The sequence below is a fragment of the Erpetoichthys calabaricus genome, chromosome 7 (assembly GCF_900747795.2).
Source record: "Erpetoichthys calabaricus chromosome 7, fErpCal1.3, whole genome shotgun sequence".
NCBI lineage: Eukaryota > Metazoa > Chordata > Cladistia > Polypteriformes > Polypteridae > Erpetoichthys > Erpetoichthys calabaricus.
Window position 1 is genome coordinate 197,231,465 of NC_041400.2, and position 23,303 is coordinate 197,254,767.

General features: G+C 43.7%; 1 protein-coding gene across 1 annotated transcript in view; it reads right to left on the reverse strand.

The window, feature by feature from the left end:
* c9orf72 (C9orf72-SMCR8 complex subunit) overlaps positions 1 to 23,303 on the reverse strand; it is a 155,149-nt gene that overhangs the window by 123,143 nt on the left and 8,703 nt on the right. The window contains exon 2 of the mRNA XM_028805896.2: positions 10,572 to 11,061. Within this exon, the coding sequence (XP_028661729.2) occupies positions 10,572 to 11,015 (444 nt within the window). The 5' untranslated portion in view covers positions 11,016 to 11,061. The remainder of the gene's footprint in view (positions 1 to 10,571; positions 11,062 to 23,303) is intronic.

The window sequence follows — 23,303 nt, forward strand, 5'->3', positions numbered from 1 at the left end:
AAAAGACGTACTGCGCAGGCGCCCCAAGAAATGAGGCGCTGCAAGAGGCGGCCAAGACCACAGAAAAAAGGAGTGAGCACAGAAAAAAGGAGTCAAACGCAGGCGACGCACACAGCGCCGCACGAGCAAACCCCATACACACACACACACACACACACAAACACAAGCAACGGACGGGACACACACAAAGAGGACGATTCAACAAGCCCCTGGCACACAAAAAAAAAAAGAGCCCGCAAACCCCCCCCCCCCCCCCCCACACACACACAAGCAACGGACGGGACACACACAAAGAGGAGGATTGAATCCCATTGCACACGAAACGGGATGCACACAAAAAGGAGGATTCAACAAGCCCCTAGCACACAAAAAAACAAGAAGCCGTGAGCACCACACAACGCCCATTGGACACGAAACGGGACAGACTACGGACATAGCACACGAAACGTACACAAAAACGACGATTCAGACCCACGACCACAGTAACATAAATAACAAATGACACACAAAGCCCCATTTCTAAATGAACCGTCCGTATTAAACATACGTCATCTCAACACGTTCACAATATGCAGCATAGGTAGATCTCATTACAATGAGGCACTATTAACCGTTCATCTGCAGAAAAGGCTCCATATTAACAGTGAGTGCGATCCTCCTTATTACTTATCCATATTTCTCACGCTCAAGAACAAACAAGTCATGAATTCACGATCACAGGTACAAAACAATACCGCTCGGATAACGGGACCAAACACAATTCACACTATGCAGCATAGGTGGATCTCATTACAATGAGGCACTATTAACCGTTCAACCGCAGAAAAGGCTCCATATTAACAGTGAGTGCAATACTCCTTATTACTTATCCATATTTCTAGAAGAAAAAATGTCTCGGCTCCAAAAACGCAAAGCTCAACTAAAGCTTCTAACTAACGATGTACCTAAAAGTAAAAACTTTATGAACTGCATTAGATCCTACAATAGTTCATTTGCTTTTGCATCTACCGGAGTAAATATCAGGCCACCAAAAGGCAATGGCCCATACTGCTTTCGCATATGTGCACAAATACTGCATCGCATTGGAACAGTGCACCCTGAAACAAATCAACAACGCAAATACAGTAATCCCTCGCTACTTCGCGGTTCACTTTTCGCGGATTCACGACTTCGCGGATTTTATATGTAAGCATATCCAAATATATAACGTGGATTTTTCACTGCTTCGCGGGTTTCTGCGGACAATGGGTCTTTTTACTTGCTTCTTAAGTTGGTTTGCCCAGTTGATTTCATACAAGAGATGCTATTGGCGGATGGCTGAGAAGCTACCCAATCAGAGCACGCAGTTAAGTTCCTGTGTGCTGCTGATTGGCTCAGTGACAGAGCATTGCATTAACCAGGAAGTCTCATCTCACTCATGCAGCATTAACGTGCTACTGCACAGAAGATGCAAATGATTGCAGAAAAGGTAAAAGTTTTGGATATGTTGAAGGAAGGGAACAGCTACACTGCTGGAGGACACCATTACAGCATAAATGAGTCCACGATTCTTTTTATCTAAAAAGGAGGAAAAGCATATAAGATCTACGGCCGCAGTGTCCTTTAGGCAGGGTGCAAAACGAGTTGCAAGTGGACGTGATAAGGCAGTAGTCTGGATGGAATCTGCTTTAGGAATCTTTGCAACAAGGTCAATGACGTCATGACTGCCTACAAGCTGCTACGTGTACTTCGCTATACAGTAAGTGTAAACTTATCTACCGATTTCATATTGCTTAGCAGTTGTCCCTGTTATTAATAGAGTAAATGGTGGGTTGTAAACAATACAGGGAGGGTTTAAAAACGTCCAAATACACGTTAAATAATTAAATAAATATGGTGTCTCTACTTCGCGGAAATTCAGTTATCGCGGTCAGCCTTGGAACCTATCTCCCGCGATAAGTGAGGGATTACTGTAGGCACAAATCTACATCCTAGATCCACATGACGCAATCTATCAATCAAAGTGCTGCATCGCAACAGGCACGGATTCAAAACGAAACACCTCCCGTCTCAGACATACGTTAACGGCAGCGAAGGCTACAACGGGCTTCTCACACAGCACAGGCAAATCGATTACAGCTCCAAAAGAACACGTCCCAAATACTACACATGCAACAACGCGCCTCTCAAACGGCACAAGCAAAACATACACCAGGAAAATTCATTCGGATTAATGAATGTCATTTGCAATCATTGTCATTCACTTAACTTCTCAGAAGAAACAACTGGCAATACAAATAATGAATTTACACGTTGTTGTCAAAAGGGTCAAATTAGACTGCCTTCTTTACATTCATATCCTGAATATCTACAGAAGCTTCTAACTAACGATGTACCTGAAAGTGAAAACTTTATGAACTGCATTAGATCCTACAAATCGGTATCCACTATGAACATGAACAGTGGCACTGCACATGACATCCGTCTTGCAAAACTGTTAATTATTGATGAATGTACAATGGCATCCAGTCACTTACTCAACACCATTCATAAACTTCTACAAACGTTTATGAATAATAATATTCCCTTTGGAGGATAGGTACTTTTATTAGGAGGAGATTTTAGACAGTGCTTAGCTATTCTTCCAGATGCCATGCGCTCAGCTATTGTTCAGTGCACCTTAAAATACGCAGACAATTGGCATTGCTTTCAAAAGATACAGTTAGTAAAAAACATACGATGTCCAGAACCAGATCATAACAATTGCTTATTACAACTGGGAGATGGTACACTCACCAATACAGATGGACTTCAGCCACATATTATTACAATTCCTCAAGCCTTTATCTGCGACGACTTAGTTACAGACAGATTTGGAACAGCAATCTCATTAGACCAAATGCCCCTTTTAACACAACGCACTATATTATGTCCAAAAAATATTAATGTGGAAAACATAAATACCCAAGTCATTGCATTACTTCCTGGAGAGACACAACTCTTTCTAAGCTCTGACAAACTTGACTCTGATCACAACAATAACCATCTTCATTGACCTTACAAGTTCTGACCTGAAATTACCTTTTACACTTAAACGGCGTGTACAAAGAAATTTTCCAATAAACCTTTACACTGTGCCACACACTTTATTGTTTGCTTTCTATTTGCATCATCTACACCTTCACACTATTCTACATCTCATTCATACATCACGCTCTTTGTCATTCCCAACACCAGGGGTTGGCGAGCGAAGCGAGCAGGGGGCGGAGCCCCCTAGTCTATATATATATAATTCACTAAGTCCATGGCAAGCAAGACGCACACAAGACAGCCACGCCCACCAACTCACAGAGCCCCGCCTACCAACAATTCACTAAACAGCCGACCATGGCGCGAGAGTGAAAGCATTTGCCAAGAATGTGTTCATTAATCAAGAACGAAAGTCGGAGGTTCGAAGAAGATCACATACCATCGTAGTTCCGACTATACACGATGCCGACTGGTGATCCGGCGGCGTTATTCCCATGACCCGCCGGGCAGCCAACCGGGTAACCAAAGTGTTTGGGTTCCGGGGGGAGTATGGTTGCAAAGCTGAAACTGAAAGGAATTGACGGAAGGGCACCACCAGGTGTGGAGCCTGTGGCTTACTTTGACTCAACATGGGAAACCTCACCCGGCCCGAACGTGGCTCACAGGTGCATGCGACTGAGGCGGTGTGTGGAAAATGAACAGTCAGCGTGACTCACAAGTGCATGTGGACTGTACACAGACGGAGTTGGGGGCGGACACATGAGCAGGCAGTGCGTACTGAACGATGACTAAGAGATGACTTAAGAAATCGGCAGACTAGAATGGCGGGGGCGGAATGGGCGTCAGACGATCAAACTTGCCTATCTAGAGGATGTAAATGTCCTAACACGGGTTCCGTAGGTGAACCTGCGGAAGGATTGTTACCGGTTGTGCCGACACGTCGTTGGACGGTTAGGACCCAAAACCTCTCGGGCCCGCTTCCCCGCCCTCTCTCCAGAGTTCTATCTTTGCATTCACTTACAGTCGTATCCTCAAACCCACCCCATTTGGACAACTGCGTCTTTCAGGAAGTGTTCACCCATCGATACATAATTATGCAGCGTAGCACTCCTCACCCTGTCTCTAAGGCTGGTGTGGTGTGAAATTTTGCATATACAGTAGACCCCTGCGAAGTCGCGGCCTCAGTCGTTCATGGATTTTTCCTTAGAACCTAACTAATAATTGTTAGGGGGAACCGCAAATATCCTCAGCAATTTTTTATGGCTTTTTCCGTGGCAATACCGAAATGTAGAGAGAACACAAAGCCACCATAAAGGAAAACGTGGCTTGGGATGGTGAAAGCAGCCAATCTGAGAGCATTATTCATTTCTCCTTGCTGCTGATTGGCTGCTGCCCTGTGACACATCTCCAGCAGATGCAGCCCAGCATTCCTGCATCATAACAGTTTACCACGTGTCGTTGTCTCGAGTGTTTCGCCGAGCGTTCTCGCGTTTTTCATTTTGTTCTTCTTAAAGCCCTAATATGCCGCCCAAACGCCCTGCACCTTCTAAGGCTTCTGGCAATGAACCGAAGTGCCAGAAGAAGTTTAAGACACTCCAGGAGAAGGTGGAACTACAGGATTTGCTCTGGGAACTAAAAAGTTATGTCACAGTAGCCACCCGAGGAGCTAAAAATCCTCTGCTTTGCTGTGCAGTCATGATCTTCATTACATACCTTCATCGTACTGCACAGCTAATTCATCATCATCATCTTCTATCAAAATCATTCATTATTGGTGAGTACCTGTACATTTTACTGTATTTTTATTAAATTAAATTATTACGTATACCAAAGAAAACACGCTTGCATGAATTCCAGTACATATAGCAGTAACATCGGTATTTGACATTCTAGCACTGCGGGAGACACAGCAGTACAGGGCTGTACAGTAGACGGCTTTACCGTTACATTCGTTATTTTTAGGGTAATGTATTAAGCTGAGTTTGAAATGAATTTAAAGTGTTTTGGGTGCATATTTAGGGTTTAAACTATAAAAATAGGCATTTATAGGCATGTTTTTGACCACATCCAAAATTTGCGGTTTTTTACAATTTGCGGGTGACCTAGGAACGTAACCCCCTGCGAATTTCTGGGGTTGACTGTAAGTTGATAAATATTTTGTCTGTCTTTATTTGTACGGTTAAGTACCCCTACCCCTTTAGGACCGAGTCTCTTTGTAATTTCACGACAGGGTTGGCTGAAGTGCCTCAAACCAGTCGGGCCAGTGATTCTCTGCAGGACCCTCTTAGTCAACCCCTGCATGGAGGCCAACTACCTAGCTGGCAAGCTTCACCTTAACAAATGGTTTTAGGAGGCAGGTGTGCCCCATTGGTCTGATTGGCTTGTATCAGAAGCCTTTAAGTACCGTGACACCCCATTGGCTGTAGGGTTTGGACAGAGAATCTCTACATTGGCTTGCTTTACCCCTCCCTCTCTCTCTCTCTTACCAACTGATGAAGGAGCAGCTCACACATCATGAACTGAAAAGAACAACACAACGAAGAGCACAACCAGGCAGCCATATTGAGACGGGCATGTGGCCTGTTCTGAAGAAAGCTGAACACGAATGAGGACTTAACTGGAGACATTTAAAGTAACTAACAAGTCTGTGTGCCGCCTGAAACTACAGCATTAGTCAGGTTCTATAGGTTGCCAGTATTCACTTGTACTTTGCTTATAGTTATTATTTATGAATATTATCAATAACTAGTCATTTAGCCCGTTACAATAACGGGCGCTAGAACAGTAGTGCATAAACATTAGTATGAACAGTCTATATTAAATAGCAAGGGACTTTGACCTCATTCTTTTTGTTGATCGTATTTTTCTTTCTTTCAGCCTTTCTTTTGTTGATGTTTACTTGCTGAGCTGACCGTTCTTCGTGGGCTGCCGCCGTGTATTGTGTGTCTTTTCTGTGACAGTAATACTGTCTTGTACGGCTCTATTCAATAAGGGCGCATAGATAATTTAGTTCAAATGGCTCTGGAATATGTGAAGAGCAACAGGTGCAGATCTTTATTTACGCGCGCCTTTATTCGCTGCGCCCAATTGAGGTCGTCCTTTTGAGGCTCGCCTTTTTGTGCGCGCCCTTATTGAAGGATACCGTCTTGTACGTCCGCTGGCTTGTACGTCCGTAATATATTTCCGTAATATACCTTTAATTTTCTCTGGCGGTAATACAGGCGTGCGCGTCGGTAATATGCCTTTAATCTCCTCTGACAGTAATACTGGCTTGTATGTGGCTGTAATATGAGTCACTGTATTGTGTACCTTTAATTTCCTCTCGCAGTAATACTGGTTTGTATTTCCGTAAAACGCCTCTAACTTTCTCCGACAGTAATATTGCGCATCGCACCGTGCCCTGCGCATGCGCACTTCACCAGAAGACACCCACACACGGACACCTGGACGCACATAGGGATTTTATATATCAATAATAATCCATTATTTAAAGTGTAACTTAACTCCTGCTGGTCTTTTACAACACCTAACAGCCAGAGGTTATAAATGTAGAAGGGAAGATGGGGAGAAGATATAAAGTATGATACCTTAGAAGCAGTGGTAAGCCTGTGAGATTTAAGGCCTTCTGACAAAAGCGATTAATAATACAAAAGGGGAAAGTCGAGGAATAGAGACCTCCACCAAGACAAAACAAAGGCTGAGCCCAGACCCCCTGTGAAGGAAGCTCATTTCCGCCACTTGTGCCCATGATCTACAGTCCTTTTGGTCACTACTCAAAGTCCATGACGCTAGGGAAGCACAGGGATGAAGATCGAGTGGCTCTGAGGCTAAGGATCTGCACTGGCAATCGGAAGGTTGCAGGTTCGAATCCCATAAATGCCAAAAGAGACTCTGCTCTGTTGGGCCCTTCAGCAAGGCCCTTAACCTGCAATTGCTGAGCGCTTTGAGTAGTGAGAAAAGCGCTATATAAATGTAAAGAATTATTATTATTATTAAAGAATTATTATCAAATCAAAAGCTTTGCCTTTCGGTTCAACTCTCTCTTGATCACGACTGACCAGTACAATGTCCACATGACTACAGACGCTGCCCTGATCCTCCTGTCGATCTCTCCCTCGTGAACAAGACCCCGAGATACTTAAGCTCTTCTGCTTGTAGCACATAGGAAAGGAGAGGAGAGGAGAGAGCACTCCACACTTTGATCTTAGGGTCCATGTTGCCTGGGGTAGTCGAACTTGACAGGGTCACCCAAGGCAAACAGGTCCTACTTCAGGGATCAGTTCATATTGACCTTAATGAAAATTTTAAGCAATGGCCCGGTAATCTCATCTGGAAAAGAGAAAATAGCAGCCCACACTGCAGCCCAGGCCTGCTGGGGTAGGGCATCAGCATGCAGTTGGTGGCCGGGCCCAAAGGAGCAACAATCCGCCAGTAAGCCCACCACCTGCAGGAGGTGCTCTGCGGTTTGAGCAGTCGAAAGCAGGTGCCTTGCCAGACTGATCGCCGGATGGTGTATTCTGTTTTGTGATTTAATAAATAACGAATAAAGACGACAAGGAACTGGTGATTGACCTGCTCTGCACCAAACAGCCTCTATGCCTGGTCACTCCTACAAGTACTTGGGGGTCCTCATCAGTTTCTGAAGACACAAGAACCAGAGAATAAAGGGCAGAGCCTGACTCTTCTTCCTTAGGAGACTGCGCTCCTATCATGTGGGAAATGACATTCTTCACATCTTCTACAACTCTGTGATGGTTACTGTGGTGGGCTAGGCTGGTAACATCACTTCAAGAGAGGCCCACCGAATCAATAAGCTAATTAAAAGAGCAGGCTCAGTTATGGGACACACACTGGACCCCCCCCCCCCAGGAGGTAGTAGTGAAAGGAGAGAGTTAAAACAAAACAGAGGCATTATGAACAACGCTGCACATCCCCTCCATGACACACTCACACTGTGGACTTTCAGCCCACCAATCATTCAGCAGAAGTGTGTCAAGAAACTTTACAGAGGGGGATCCTTTATACCAACAGCAATACATCTGTATAGCGCCTAACTGGGTTTGGGACTGTGACAGCCGAGGCAGACGTTGTCTTTCTTTTTAATTTTCTTGCTTTATTTCCCCCGCTAGTGAGCATTTTTGGAAGTGTGCTTGTAGACTTCAGTGCTCGAGGGCTCCTAGTCATAGCAAACACATGAACAACGATGAACTATGCTGTACCTCCTCTCTCTGACACACCAACACTGATGCCTTTCAGCCAACAAATTGTTCAGGAGACGGGCACCGAGGGAGCAAGCGTGGCCAGAGTGTTACCTCCTCTGGGATGCTAGATGGCAGTCCCCCTGGGTTGCAGCGGTGTCTCTGACTCCTGCAGGGCTTCATGGGAGTTGGAGTTTGGTGAAGTCCAGTTGGGATCTGCAGGCACTGCGAGGGTCTGCCGAGCCCTTTTGGGCAGTTCTTCCGCCACACCCAGAAGAGCTGCCGCAAACTAGGTCATCAAGCACCTGGAGCACTTCTGGGTACAGTATAAAAGGAGCCAGCAGCCACTACTCGAAGAGCTAGAGTCGGGAGGAGGAAGACAAAGCTTGGCCAGAGGAGAGAGGAAGAGTATTGTGTTGGTGCATTATGCTTGGGACTGTGCTGGGCTTGTGGGAAATAGGGAAGGCGTTTCCCACAAGGTAAAAGAAAAAAATAAAACATCTGTGCCTTGAACTTGTGTCAGGTTCAGGTGGCGGAGCCAGCCCGGTGGTCCACATTCTGTATGGCACCTCACTGCAAAAGTCAAGTCAGAAGATTTCCTTCCTTTTTAGTCACTCTGGTGTGTGTTCAGACCATAGTGTGTGTGTGTGTGTGTGTATACAAATTTCCCCCGGGGACTGATAAAGCTCTGTCTTGTAATAATAATTTGGTTTGCATTATTCAGACATTAACGTGTCAACCTAAGGGTATCATTCAAAGGCTAGGGATATAATAATTCTTTACATTTATATAGCGCTTTTCTCACTACTCAAAGCACTCAGCAATTGCAGGTTAAGGGCCCTGCTTAAGGGCCCAACAGAGCAGAGTCCCTTTTTGGCATTTACGGGATTCAAACCGGCAACCTTCCGATTGCCAGTGCAGATCCCTAGCCTCAGAGCCACCACTCCGCCTTTGAAATACAGGAGAGCAGGGCTTGAGGCCTACAGCAGGTAAACCAAACCTGATAAAGCCCCTTGAGCAGGTGCTGGACTCAGAGGTCTGGGAACAGCAGGGTGAACCTCAAGAACCTCCAGATGTCTCATTCACCCCTCAGGCCAGGTTTATACTTCACGCGATGCGACACATGCTCCAGCGGACACTCAAGCTACGCAAGCGTTTTACTGTTTATACTTGCGCGCGAACTTTACGTAAATCTGGAAGAATCCACCAGGTGGCAGTGCAAGATATCATCACGGTGAGTAAACGTTGTGTTGTGAATTGCCTGGAACATCCATTAAATTCCGAGGACACCTTACCGCAACATCTCTGAAAAGGATGTTTAATGATTAAATCCATCAATCCAGGGATGTGCCCATTCCAGCTAGCATCGGGCACAAGGCAGAAACAATCCTTAGACGGGGCATCAGTTTATCACAAGGTGAATACAAGCACTCACATGCACTGGCGTCATTTTAGTGTCACCAAATCTGCATATCTTTGGAAGGAAACCGGAGCCCACTGTGGAAACCCAGCAGGAAAACATGGAAACTCCAGGCAGGGAACACAAGCGACGTGACTCCCTGTGAGACAGCAGCGCTACCGCTCCGCCATCGTTTCACCCCCATGTGTGTAATTATTAACAGTATTCATTATTTAAACAAAATTAACGATTTATCTGTAAAATGTAACATCCATCCTTTAATGCATTTCATCATGAAAGTGGCATCAAGTATAAATCTAAGGATTCTAACTGTGCAGAGAGTTGGAATATCAGAAATGTCATGTGTCCTGTGTGTGGCGATCTATTGTTATCAGGTCAGAAGGAAGCCCCAGAAAAAAAAGACGGCACAAAAGAGGGTATTGTGAGACTTTTAAAATTTATCGTGTCATTATGTTGGGGAATATGTGACGCTTGAATATAAAAGCACCACAAATGCATCTCTATGTCGCCATTTTGCTTCACCACATCGAACCATTCGTCTAACATCGAAGCGCACACACTGAAACCGGAGGATCCTCAAAGCAGCTTTCTGTCACATGTAGAAAGTAAACAGAGACTCTGACGTCATATTTCAACTTTTATCACACTGCGCCCCCCGACTTTTTGCCGGTATTGCCACTCGCGCACACGTCGCGTTAATTTCTGAGGGCCTGCTCAGAGGACGTGTCAAATGAATGCTGGGAATGTGTGGCAGCCATGATGCGTGCGCGTATGTGTTCTGAGCTTGAAGTATAAATGAGCCCTAAGACTGGGAAAGAAACAGAAAACCAGGGTGACCCAGATGCAGCTTTAGTCAGTAGGATTTGGTTAAACTGGAAATCTTTACAATCATATTAATTAAAATCTAAAGCCATAAGCAGCAAACGTCAGTAAGGGCGGCTCACCTTGTGCATCCATATCCGTCCCTTTCTAATAATGTGCTTCAGCCTGTCAACACAGACTCGGTGCAAAGGCAAATAGAAGCTGAGCTCCGTCTGAGGCAGGATTATGGAGAGCGCACAGGTGTTTTTGTCCGCTTTCAATTCTCCGTCGAAGATTAAGGACACAATAATGACTCCCTTCTCCGCCAGGACAAAGAACTTCACGTCAATGGCACCGTATTCGGCACTTCGTAAGATTTCTCCATTTAGTGTGTGATTGGCTAAAAATGTAATTTCGCCATCACTCAGAAGAAGCTGTTCAGTCTTGGGAGACCAAATATGGCGTACCCTAGGACCCAAGATGTTGTCCCAGTAGGCAAATGTAGCAGCCAACAGTGGGGACTCTCCTTCAATAGCAATCTCGGTCTTCGGAACAGCCGGGGACTGTGGCGGGCAGCTGGCAGACATCTTCTTCTGCTTTCATGCATCCAAAGAACCCCTGAATGAATTGGCTCTGTGGAAGAAAGATACAAAACAAAATGAGCAAAGAGGTCCTTCCATTAACACAGTGCTGTGAAAAAGTATTTGCCCCCTTCTTGATTTCTTATTTTTTTTGCAAGTATGTAGCAATCACCCGATATGGGAACGTGATTCCTACACTTCACCACTCGAGAGGGAAGTGGACGATATTTGAAAGATAAAATACAATTAACATATTCGGTCCTCGGCTCCTCTTGTCCCTATGTGCACCCTTAAATAACTGGTAATAACAAATCAGAAGAAAGTGGGACTGGTAAATATATTGAAATCTGCCGATTACATTTACTTGCCCGGTGCCTGAGTGCTCCGCCCACCCCAGCGGCCAAATCCTAACCCCCGGTTTGACACAGACAATAAAGAAAAATAAAAAAAAGCACTGTTCTCAGAGAAGCAAAAAGAAAGATTTAACGTGGTCCATATACACGGAGAAGAAACCTTAAGTTCAGTTCCTACCAGATGGCATGAGGAAACATAACAGTCCTCTGGCGAAAACGGCTTCTCCGCTGGCTATCATGAAGAAACTCACTCACGAATCCGACTCACCAAACAGGAGCACCCAGAGAACACCAGACCCTGGCCTCGTCTCGGGGATTCGTCACACAGATTATTACTTCGGGGTGGCCACCCACAAATAGCGGACGTCCCTGGGTGAAGTCAGATCCTGATGATTCTTAAAGCGTAGATAGTCCTTCACGGCCCTATGTGAAAAAGTAATTGCCCCCCTTGTTAAATCATGAAGTAACTGTGGTTAATCCCTTTTTTTTTTTTTTTTTGGAAAGCCATGTTCAATTTCACTAGCCACACACTCAGGCCCGATTACTGCCAGACCTTAAATAGAACCAGACTGAGAAAGTAAAGTGGGCCAAAAGAGCCCAACAAGGAAGACATCATGCCGCGATCTAAAGAAATTCAGGAAAAGATGAGAAGCAAAGTAATTGACATCTATCAGTCTGGAAAAGGTCACAAAGCCGTTTCTAAAGCATTGGGACTCCAGCGAACCACGGTGACAGCCATTATCCACAAATGGAGAAAACATGGAACAGTGGTAAACCTTCCCAGGAGTGGTCGGCCTACAAAAATGACCCCAAGAATGCAGTGACGACTCATCCAAGAGGTCACAAAAGAACCCAGAACAACATCTAAAGAACTGCAGGGCTCACTTGCTTCAGTGAAGGTGAGTCAGTGTTCATGACTCAACCATAAGAAACAGATGGGGCAAAAATGGCAGAAACAGGCTTGTCTCACTTTTGCCACAAAAACATCTTGAAGATCCCCAAGACTTTTGGGAAAATATTCCATGGACTGACGAAACACCTTTATGGATGGTGTGCGTCCCGTTACCTCTAGTGTAAAAGTAACACGGCATTTTAGAAAAAGAACATCATCCCAAAAGTCAAACATGATAGTGGTGGTGGTAGTGTGATGGTCTGGGGCTGCTCTGCAGCTTCAGGACCTGGATGACTTGCTGTGAAGGATGGAACCATGAATTCTGCTCTTTGCCAAAAAATCCTGAAGAAGAATATCCGACCATAAGTTTGTGACCTGAAGCTGAAGCGCACTTGGGTTCTGCAGCAGGACAATGATCATCCAAAACACACCAGCAGGTCCACCTCTGAATGGCTGAATGAAGGTTTTGGAGTGGCCTAGTCAAAGACTTGAATCCAATTAAGATGCTGTGGCATGACCATAAAAAGGTGGTTCGTGCTTGGAAACCCTCCAATGTGGCTGAATGGAAACAATTCTACAAAGAAGAGTGGGACAAAATTCCTCCATAGTGATGTTTAGGTTTAGGTTACTTTATTTAGTCATGTTTACACAAAGACTCATTGCCAGTTATCGCAAACGCTTGATTGCTAAGGGTGGCATAACCAGTTATTAGTTTTAGGGGGCAATTACTTTTTCACATAGGGCCACATAGGTTTGGATAGTTTTTTTTCCTTAATAAAAAAAATCATCACTTAAAAACTGCATTTTGTGTTTACTTGGGTTATCTCTGTGTCTAATATTTAAATATGATGATCTGAAATAAGTAAGTGTGACAAACATGAAAAAAAAAAAAGAAATCAGGGAGGGGGCAAATACTTTTTCACAGCACTGTAGGTAACCACTTCACCATGGATAACGTCATCGTCACGAGTCACCAAATAAACACTAGGAATGGGCACCCGCGCAATCTGCAGGACTCAAACTCACTCCCACCTACAGCGCAAACGTCCTACGCAGCACCCGAGATTTTTCGAGTTTACTTTTTTTTTGTCTTCTACAACGGTGTGCCAGTAAAATAATGCAAATTTTAAGATTTTTAAAACATGAATTTGCTAAAAACACAAGTGTTACAAAGAGAATTTCATATTTCATTAAAGTACAGTGGGTATAGAAAAGAATCCCCCCCTTTTGAAATATTCCCATTTTATTTGCTTTCCAGCCTTAAATGAAAACACACAAACTAATGTTTCTTCCCAGCTTTACTTACTCAATGCAATCTCTAACATCCAAGTGAAAGACATCACAGCTACAGTTCAGAAGAATGATAAAAAATCAAAACCAAGACCTACTGAGATTAATAAAGGACCCCCCCCAATGTCAATGTCATTTTGTTGACCCCCCTTTTGCTTTAATGACAGCCTTGAGTCTGTTGATTCTTCTCTATCAGCTTTGCACTCCTAGATTGTGTAATATTTGCCCCCCACTCTTCTTTACAGTTTAACTGTTCGAGTTCGCTCACATTAGATGGTGAGTGTTGGTGGTCTGCTATCTTCAGATCTTTCCACAGATCTTCACTGTGATTTAGCTCTGGGATCTGACTGGCCACACCAGGACATTCACTTTTCTCTCCTTCAGCCACTCAATTTGCTGTGTTCTTCAGGTCGTTATCATGTTGAAAGGTGAACATTCTGCCCATCTTCAACTTTCTGGCAGAGGGTAGCAGTTTTTTTTCCTCCAGAATTTGACAGTATTTTGCCCCATCCATTTTTCCTTCTACCCTAGCTAGAGCCCCAGACCCTCCACAACAGAATGCTGCCCTCTCCATGCTTTATAGTAGGTATGGTGTGTTGTGGATGGTGAGCTGCATTGGTGTACCGTTTGGTAACTGAAGCCAAATAGTTTGATTTTGGGTTCATCTGTCCATAAGACCTTTTTCCACTTGGCATCAGAATCTTCAAGGTGCACTCTGGCAAAGCTCAAACGAGTCTTAATGTGGCCTTTCTTGAGAAGTGCGACCCTCCCAAACAAGCCACAATGGTGAAGGAGTGCTTGTGAAATTGTTGCCACATGTACACCATTAATGACCACTCTTTGCCATCAAATCCTGGAACTCCTTCAAAGTGGCCATTTGTCTCTCGGTAGCCTCTCTTACCAATTTCCTCCTTGCTCTTCCATCCAGTTTGGAGGATCCAGGGAGGGTCCTAGTAGTACCAAACACTTATTTATGATGGACTGTACTGAGCTCCTTGGGATTGATAAAACCTTTGAGATGTTTTTGTCTCCATCTCCTGCTTTACGTCTATCCCTGAGATCTTTGGAAAGTGACTTGGATGTCAGAAAACGCATTGAGGAAGTAAATCTGGAAAAATATTGGTTTGTGTGTTTTCATTTAAGGCTGTAAAGCAAAAACAAATGCGAATATTTCAAAAGGGGGGGGGGTTCTTTTCTATACCCACTGTATATAACCTCTGAAGTAACAAAGCACTTTGCAGATAAAAACCTGATAACTTTGTTGCCTCAAATCCACCATAAAATTAAACAAAGATAAGGAATGGGCACCAAAGATCAAGGACATCAGAAGCTGACTGAACTAAACAGACTGACTGTGTGTGTTCTTTGCCGCTCACAGTTAAGGCAAAGCCAACTGAGGAAACACGAGGCTGAAAGATTTGGCAGCTACACTGTCAAAACTAGGAACACTCGAGCTAAACAGTCACACCCAATAAAAGGCCGGAGATAAGAAATCTTATTATGCGAGTCGATAGTCTTGCTGAAGGCAGTCTGGACACAGCCAGGAGGGAACTGCACTTAAGAGTGGGTGGGGACAATTAGACGGCTCACTGAGTGTCACATTTCTAAACCAATCCCATGACTCAAAAAGGCGGAGCTCAAAGTAAGGGTGGAGCTTTTGAACTGCAAAGATGAGAAGGCGCTCTCATTAGCCTGGTCCAACAAACAACAAGGTTCTGATTTGTGCTGGGCGGTATGACCAAAATTCTATATCACGGTATTTTTCAAAATTGTACCGTTTCACGGTATTCAACAGTATTTTTTTCCCATGCATGAGTGGATGTTAACCACATTTTCCACTGCAATTACTGCAGTAGACTGGGTAAGAATAACCTACACCACTGTCATGAGCATTGTACAAAAAAACATTTTAATGTGCACACAAGTACTAATCCAGGTTTGCATGGCCCCATAAAGTTTTCAAGGGGGTGGCACTAATGAAGAGAAGGAATCACATTGCATGACAGATGCAGTCAAAATATAGAACCTTTTTACTGAACAAATTTTGCAAACAACTTGAACTATAATTTTGACAACACATTTTCAACCATCCAAAGAGGCATTTAGACTTAGTAAAATATCCAGTGGGCGGCACGGTGGCGCAGTGGCCTCACAGTCAGGAGACCATGGTTCGCTTCCTGGGTCCTCCCTGTCATGGAGTTTGCATGTTCTCCCCGTGGGTTTCCTCCCAGAGTCCAAAGACACGAAGGTTAGGTGGATTGGCGATTCTAAAATTGTCCCTAGTGTGTGCTTGGTGTGTTGGGTGTGTTTGTGTGTGTCCTGCGGTGGGTTGGCACCTTGCCTGGGATTGGTTCCTGCCTTGTGCCCTGTGTTGGCTGGGAGTGGCTCCAGCAGACCCCCGTGACCCTGTGTTCATATTCAGCGGGTTGGAAAATGGATGGATGGAAAATATCCAGAGGTGCTTGTCAAAAGTTGTATTGCACTGAACATGTCTTAGAAAAGTAATAAATACTAAATATTTTTTGTAAACCAACTACACTTTCTGTTACTGTTAACAATCTCTATCCATCGACACGTTAAAGTGACTTTTTAAGTAACTTAACCATCATTAAACTGCATAATATTTAAACTAATAAATAATAACAATAAAATAAATAATAGTTGCACTAATTACTACTTCAAGACTTCAAGCCCAGGTGCATTACACAGCATTCACCAAATAAAAATAAAACAAATGCAACTTGGTGATGACATCTTTACCAACTGAACCATCATTTAGGCAAACTGCATTAATATGGACCTTGCTTCAAGCTAAGCTATATACATAAATAATAAAACTGCAACTTGCATGTATAATGCTATTTGTGGTATAGCCCTACGAAATTGTATTAGGGCTACAGGGAAGAAAGAAAAAAAAAACTACATGTCGAGAATAAAGTTGACATGTTGACTTTATTCTCGACATTTCCACTTTAATTTTGACACTTATGTCGAGATTAAAGTCGACATTTCCACTTTATTCTCATAGGTTATTTTATAATTAAAGTAGAATGTCGTAAAGTAAACTTCATCCTAAAATCAATGTTTAATTTACTAGATTTTCTCAAACCCCGTCATAAGTTAATGTAGCACATTAAATGCTTTGTGTTGTGTTCCCCGACCCAGTTGTTAATCACTGCGTGCTTCTTAAACTGACTTCCTCCGCTCTAAGAGGAGGCACCGGCAGCGATCACCGCACAGAATCCATTCACTTCATGATATTCCTGCTCTTTGAAAATTCAGAATGCTAAGATAAATACTTGATATCATTTTCATGATGAAATGCATTAAAGCGGGTATTAAACAAGCACGGCAGTGAGGTGGTAGTGCTGCTCCCTCGCAGTAAGGGGTCCCCAGGTGTATGTTTCAGTGTAGAGAACTTTATGGCAGGTGTGACGAGGCTCCAAAAAACTGGATGTATGAATGGGTATCGCTCAGGTTTAACTTAAATATTGTGTAAATGTTGGGTTTGTGATCTGCTGGTAGGAGACACGAACACAGAATTCAATGCATGTTCTTCTGAGCGGGCTTTCTTTATTACAAGCGTGTTGTCTGTCTGACGTACCAAAACCCCAGTTCCTATCCTTCCTTTTTCTTTCTCCACATAACCAATCACCATACGATAAACGTCTTTGTGAAATTAAAACTACTTATAAACTTAGCCCACGGAGTGTTCAGAACTTTTAAAAAAATCCTCGTTATTCATGTTTAATATTGCCATCCATTCAGGGTTGCGCCCATCCCAGCAAGCATTGTGTGCGAGGCAGGAGCAAATCCTGAACGAGTCGCTAGCACATCGCAGGGTGAAAACGAGCAAAACATACATTAGCAGGGTCAATATAGCAGAACAAAACCCCACGTCCTACATGACTTTGAAAAAAACTGAAGTACGTCGAGTAAACCCACCAGAAAAACAAGCAAATTCAAGGCAGGGTACACCCGAGACACCATTGCTGCAAAGCAGCAGTGCAACCTCCATACCACTGTGCCCCCACATGATTAATACCTGCTTTAATGCATTTCATCATGAAAATTACATCAAGTATAGATCTTAGCATTCTAAATTTTCAGAGAGCAGGAAAATCATGAAGTGAATGGATTCTGTGTGGCGATCACTGCCTGCACCTTCTCAGTCAGGTTAAGAAGCACGTACTGATTTAACATGGCTCAAGGAACACTTAACACAAAGCATTTAATGTGCTATATAACTTATGATGGGGTTTGAGAAAATCTAGTAAATTAAATATTCATTTTACAATGAAGTTTAGTTTACGATGTTCTACTTTAATGTACCCAGGTACATTACACTGTATTGAAAAAAAATAAAACAAGTACAACTTGGCTTGCAGTATTATCCAGTAGTATAGAAACAGTATTTACACATTTGAACATAATGGTCCACATCTGACCTTTTAAAACCAAAGTATCACCAGGCAACGGACATGACTCCTTTTTTTCGGCAAAAGTTCTTCTGTGTCATCATGTTCAACACACTGGACCACTGCTACACTACATTAAAGGATGCTTATCGCTCTGTCCCTCGTGCTGCCTTGGGACTCTCTGACCACTGTTTGGTTCATCTTCTCCCGACTTACAGGCAGAACTTAAGATCTGCAAAGCCTGTGGTGAAAACGGTGAAGAGATGGACCAACGAGGCAAAGCTGGAACTACAAGCCTGCTTTGACTGTACTGATTGGAGTGTTTTTGAGTCTGCAGCGACAGACCTGGATGAGCTTACTGACACTGTGACATCCTACGTCAGTTTTTGTGAGGATATGTGTGTGCCCATGAAAACTTTTCGCACATACAACAACAACAAACCCTGGTTTACTACAAAACTCAGGCAGCTTCATCAGGCTAAGGAGAAGGCCTACAGAAGTGGGGACAGAATCGTGTATAATCAGGCCAGAAACACATTGACAAAGGAGATCAGAGTAGCAAAGAGGTGCTACACTGAAAAGCTGGAAAATAGGTTTACAGCCAACGACCCTGCATCAGTGTGGAGAGGTTTGAAAGACATCACCAACTACAGGAAACCATCCCCCCATACTGAAGAGAACCATCAACTGGTCAACGAGCTGAATTTGTTCTACTGCAGGTTTGATAATCCCTCTTTCACAAATCTCACCCACGCCAATCAAAATACACTCCCAGCACTCACTACCAAGCCCCTGCCCCTCCCCACTGACACCACACCTGCACTCAGGATCTGTGAAGGAGACGTGAGTCAGCTCTTCAGGAGACAGAAGATCAGGAAGGCACCAGGTCCAGATGGTGTGTCACCCTCCTGTCTTAAAGTCTGTGCTGATCAGCTGGCCCCCATATTTATACAGATCTTCAACAGATCCCTGGAGCTATGTGAAGTTCCCTCCTGCCTTAAGCGTTCCACAATTATCCCGGTTCCAAAGAAAACCTCCATCGCAGGGTTAAATGACTACAGGCCAGTCGCCCTGACGTCTGTGGTCATGAAATCCTTTGAAAGACTGGTGTTGACCTACCTGAAGGACATTACACACCCCCTGCTTGACCCCCTACAGTTTGCTTACCGAGCAAACAGGTCAGTGGATGATGCAATCAACATGGGACTGCACTACATCCTGCAACATCTCGACTCTCCAGGGACATATGCTAGGATCCTGTTTGTGGACTTCAGCTCGGCGATCAATACTATCATTCCAGAAGTCCTCCACACCAAACTCACTTGGCTCACTGTACCAGCTCCCATCTCCCGGTGGATCAAAAACTTCCTGACAGATAGGAAGCAGCAAGTGAGACTAGGAAAAATCACATCCAGCACACGAACAGTCAGCACTGGCGCCCCCCAGGGATGTGTCCTCTCTCCTCTGCTCTTCTCCCTCTACACAAATGACTGCACCTCAAGAGACCCGTCTGTTAAAATCCTGAAGTTCGCAGATGATATGACAGTCATTGGCCTCATCAAGGACAGTGACGAGTCTGTATACAGACGAGAGGTCGAACAGCTGGCCCTCTGGTGCGGTCAAAACAACCTGGAGCTGAACAAGCTTAAAACTGTGGAGATGACAGTGGACTTCAGGAGGAGCCCCCCAGTGCTGCCCCCTCTCACACTACTCAACAGCATTGTGTCTGCTGTGGAAAACTTTAGGTTTCTGGGATCCACAATTTCCCAGGACCTAAAGTGGGAACTAAACATAAACACAATTGTCAAAAAGGCCCAGCAGAGGTTGTACTTCCTGCGCCAGCTCAGAAAGTTCAACCTGCCTCAGGAGCTGCTCATCCAATTTTACTCTGCAGTAATCCAGTCTGTTCTCTGTTCATCTATCACAGTCTGGTTTGGCTCAGCCACAAAACAGGACAGGAACAGACAGTCAGGACTGCAGAAAAAATCATTGGTGTTGATCTGCCCTCCATTCAGGACTTGTATAGATCTCGAGTCAGGAAACGGGCAGAAAACATCATTGCAGACCCATCACGCCCTGGTCACAACCTTTTTCAACTTCTTCCCTCTGGTAGGCGCTACAGAGCACTGTACGCCAAAACTACCAGACATGTGAACAGTTTCTTTCCTCAGGCCATCACTCTCATGAACACTTAAGTCAATCTCACAGCATCAGGGACAATACCAGGTAAAACCGGAGTCCAATTCCTTGTATGTGTACATATACTTGGCCAATAAAGCTGATTCTGATTCTGATTCAACTTTATCGTCAGCTACAGCTTCAGTTTCAGAACGTTCTCTTTCCATTTTCACTGTGCAATACCTACACTACCGCATGTACTCCGCTGCATGCCTATTTAGCGATGTAGCAGTGAAAAAGATCCCCCCTGGAACACGTTCCCGCTGCACCATGTTTCCGAACGTCGTTTAGGCAATTTAAACCAGTGTTGCAGTATAAGAAAAATCCATATCATAACAAAAATAAAAACGGTTTTCGGTATGAACCGGTATACCGCTCAGCACTAGTTCTGATTACGATAAACTGTCTACTGTCAAAAAGTCTCCTAAAAAAAGTATTAATCTGGGTGTGTTGCATGTGCAGAGAAGTCATTACACGTTTAAAAAACAAACATAACCTGTTGCAAACAAAAAAAAAACTTCTGTAATGTCAACAGATGAGTGATAAACAAGAATGATATGTCATTGTAGGTGTTTTGTCTACTTGCTTGCTGTTCTTAGTCCATATATAAGCTTAAAAGTATTGGCAGCCATGTTCAGGAAAATATAAACTGCAAAATATGCAATTGAAGTAAACGGCGTGTCGCGTTCTGTCGGAAGGACCGCCATTAAGATGGTGGATAACTAAGAGCCACAGGAGAGAATGATTTCAAGGCTCAAAACACCAGAATTGACAAATCTGCCTACTGACACCAGTAGATGCATGGATGAGGCTGCACAACATCCCCCTTCTGACTGTGCATCTAAATAAAAAACTTAACAAAATTTCACACGATTGTCTGATTGGAAATGCAAACACGCCGTGACAAAATAGCAGCAGCGTTTTAACATGTTATATATTCATAGACCATGAAGCTAATCTAAATTCGACTTGCTGTTGCTAGGCCATATCGTGATGCAATAAACGATATCGTAGCAGAGTAAGGCACTTTTTAAATGTGTGTACTGTAGTGCGGTGGTCTACATGTGTGTCTTTCTGTCGCCTCTGTCATCACAGCGTACAAATGAATTACTAAGCTTCAGTTACCTTGTGCTATTGAGCTTCTGAATGGATAACTGTGGTTTTAGCTTCTTGTTTCCTTTCAGCGTCTAGTCTTTCATTAATTTTTTTTTGCTCTCTCCCTGAACCCCACCGGTTTAGTTTAACGCACGGACTGAAGAAATTGGGGGCGGGTGTTTTAGGAAGAAGCCCAGTGGGTGGAGCCTTTGCCGCTATTCACTACTAATGTTTTAACAGGTTGTTCCCAGATGTGTATTGTCGTTTGAGAATCACATGAGGCCCCACGAGACTAGTGAGGTGATGATAAAGCCACAGGAGATGCAGATTTCTGTAGTCAACATAGTAAATGTGCCGAACAACTCTGTGACTCTGTCATGTTGCACAACTTCTGAGTTCTCACTGCATGTCAACATGAATAATTAAAGTAAGTAAAAAGGACTGTCTAATTGTAAATGACAAACATACTATACCAGAATTTATATCGTGGTGTGGACATGTGTATTGTGGGGACAGCTTAAGGGCTCATTTATACTTCACGCTCAGAACACGTACACACACGCATCATGGCTGCCACGCGTTCCCAGCGTTTATTTGACGCATCCTCTGAGTACGTCCTCAGAAATTAACGCGACTTGCAGTACCAACAAAAACTCGGGGGATTGGGAGGGGTGCAGTGTGATAAAAATCGGAACATGACATCAGAGTCTCTGTCTACTATCTACATGTGACACGGAATTGATGTGCGCAGATCGATGTTTGATGAATGGTTTGATGTGGTGAAGCAAAATGCTGACATACAAATGCATTCGTGGTGCTTTTATATTCCAGTGTCGCATATTCCCCATCGTATTGACACGATACATTTTAAAAGTCTCACATACCATCTACTGTGCTTCACAACAGCATCAGAATGCATGGCAGCGTATTTGAGCCACAGAGAAAAAAATTAAGGACACAGTGAAAGGGTGTATTTTGTGATTAAAGTAGAAATTTCGTCTTAAATCTGGAACTGTCCACTTTAATCTCGTAGTTTACTTTATCATTAAAGCAGACCGTCGTAAATGTTATCTTAAAACTGACCCAGTTATTAATCACTACGTGCTGCTGGGTCTTCCTCCTGACCTGACAGCAGTAACCGTCACACACAACACGTTACCTTTATGATATTCCAGCTCTTTGGATCCTTAGATTTATACTTGATGTCACTTTCATGACAAAATGCATTAAAGTATGTATGTTATATTTTACAGATAAGTCGTTAACTTCATTTAAATAATGACCACTGATAATAATTACACATGTTGTGGAGTCCCGTCCCTGGAGTTTGCATGTTTTCCTGGTGGGTTGCCACAGTAGGCTCCGGTTTCCTTCTAAAGACATGAAGGTTTGGGGATTTGGTAACCCCAAAGCTCATGTACTCACTTAACTCTGTTGATAGGTGCACCTGCTGCCATTGCATTGTCTGTCTGTCTGTCTGTTAGTCTGCCCACCAGCATACAGTAATGCAGCTCCCTGTGGACATTTTTTTTTTGGGTTGTTGGAAAAGGTTCATTTTCATTGAGTTATCTTGAATACAGCACTCTGTTCAAAGTACAGAACCTTCCTTTAAAAAAGCACTGACCGATTTTCAAACTCATCTCTCTTAAAACAAAGAAACATTCAAAGCAACTTCAGTTCTGCATTAGTTGACCGTCTCTCACACTTTAACTTGTAGATTTTGTGGATTTGATTCTTTTACTCATTCAATGGCTGCTCGATATGGCGCCTGTGAAAGTGACCTCAGCTGATCACTAAAACCGTAACTGGTAAATGACATGATGAACGTGAGCGTAAAGTCAAAAAATTTGAGCAACTTACATTATGGATAAAATGAATGAAAGAGGACATGAGCCCCCTACTGGTGGGTCAGTGACATGTTATGCGTATATCGAATGGACGTGTGCTCAGAATTTATACCACACGAAAAACAACCAGAATGAAGCCTGCGCTGTCTGCTGATCACAATCACTCAATGTCCCCTGACACTACCATTCATCGGCAAGGCGCCACAATGACCTGCCATCCA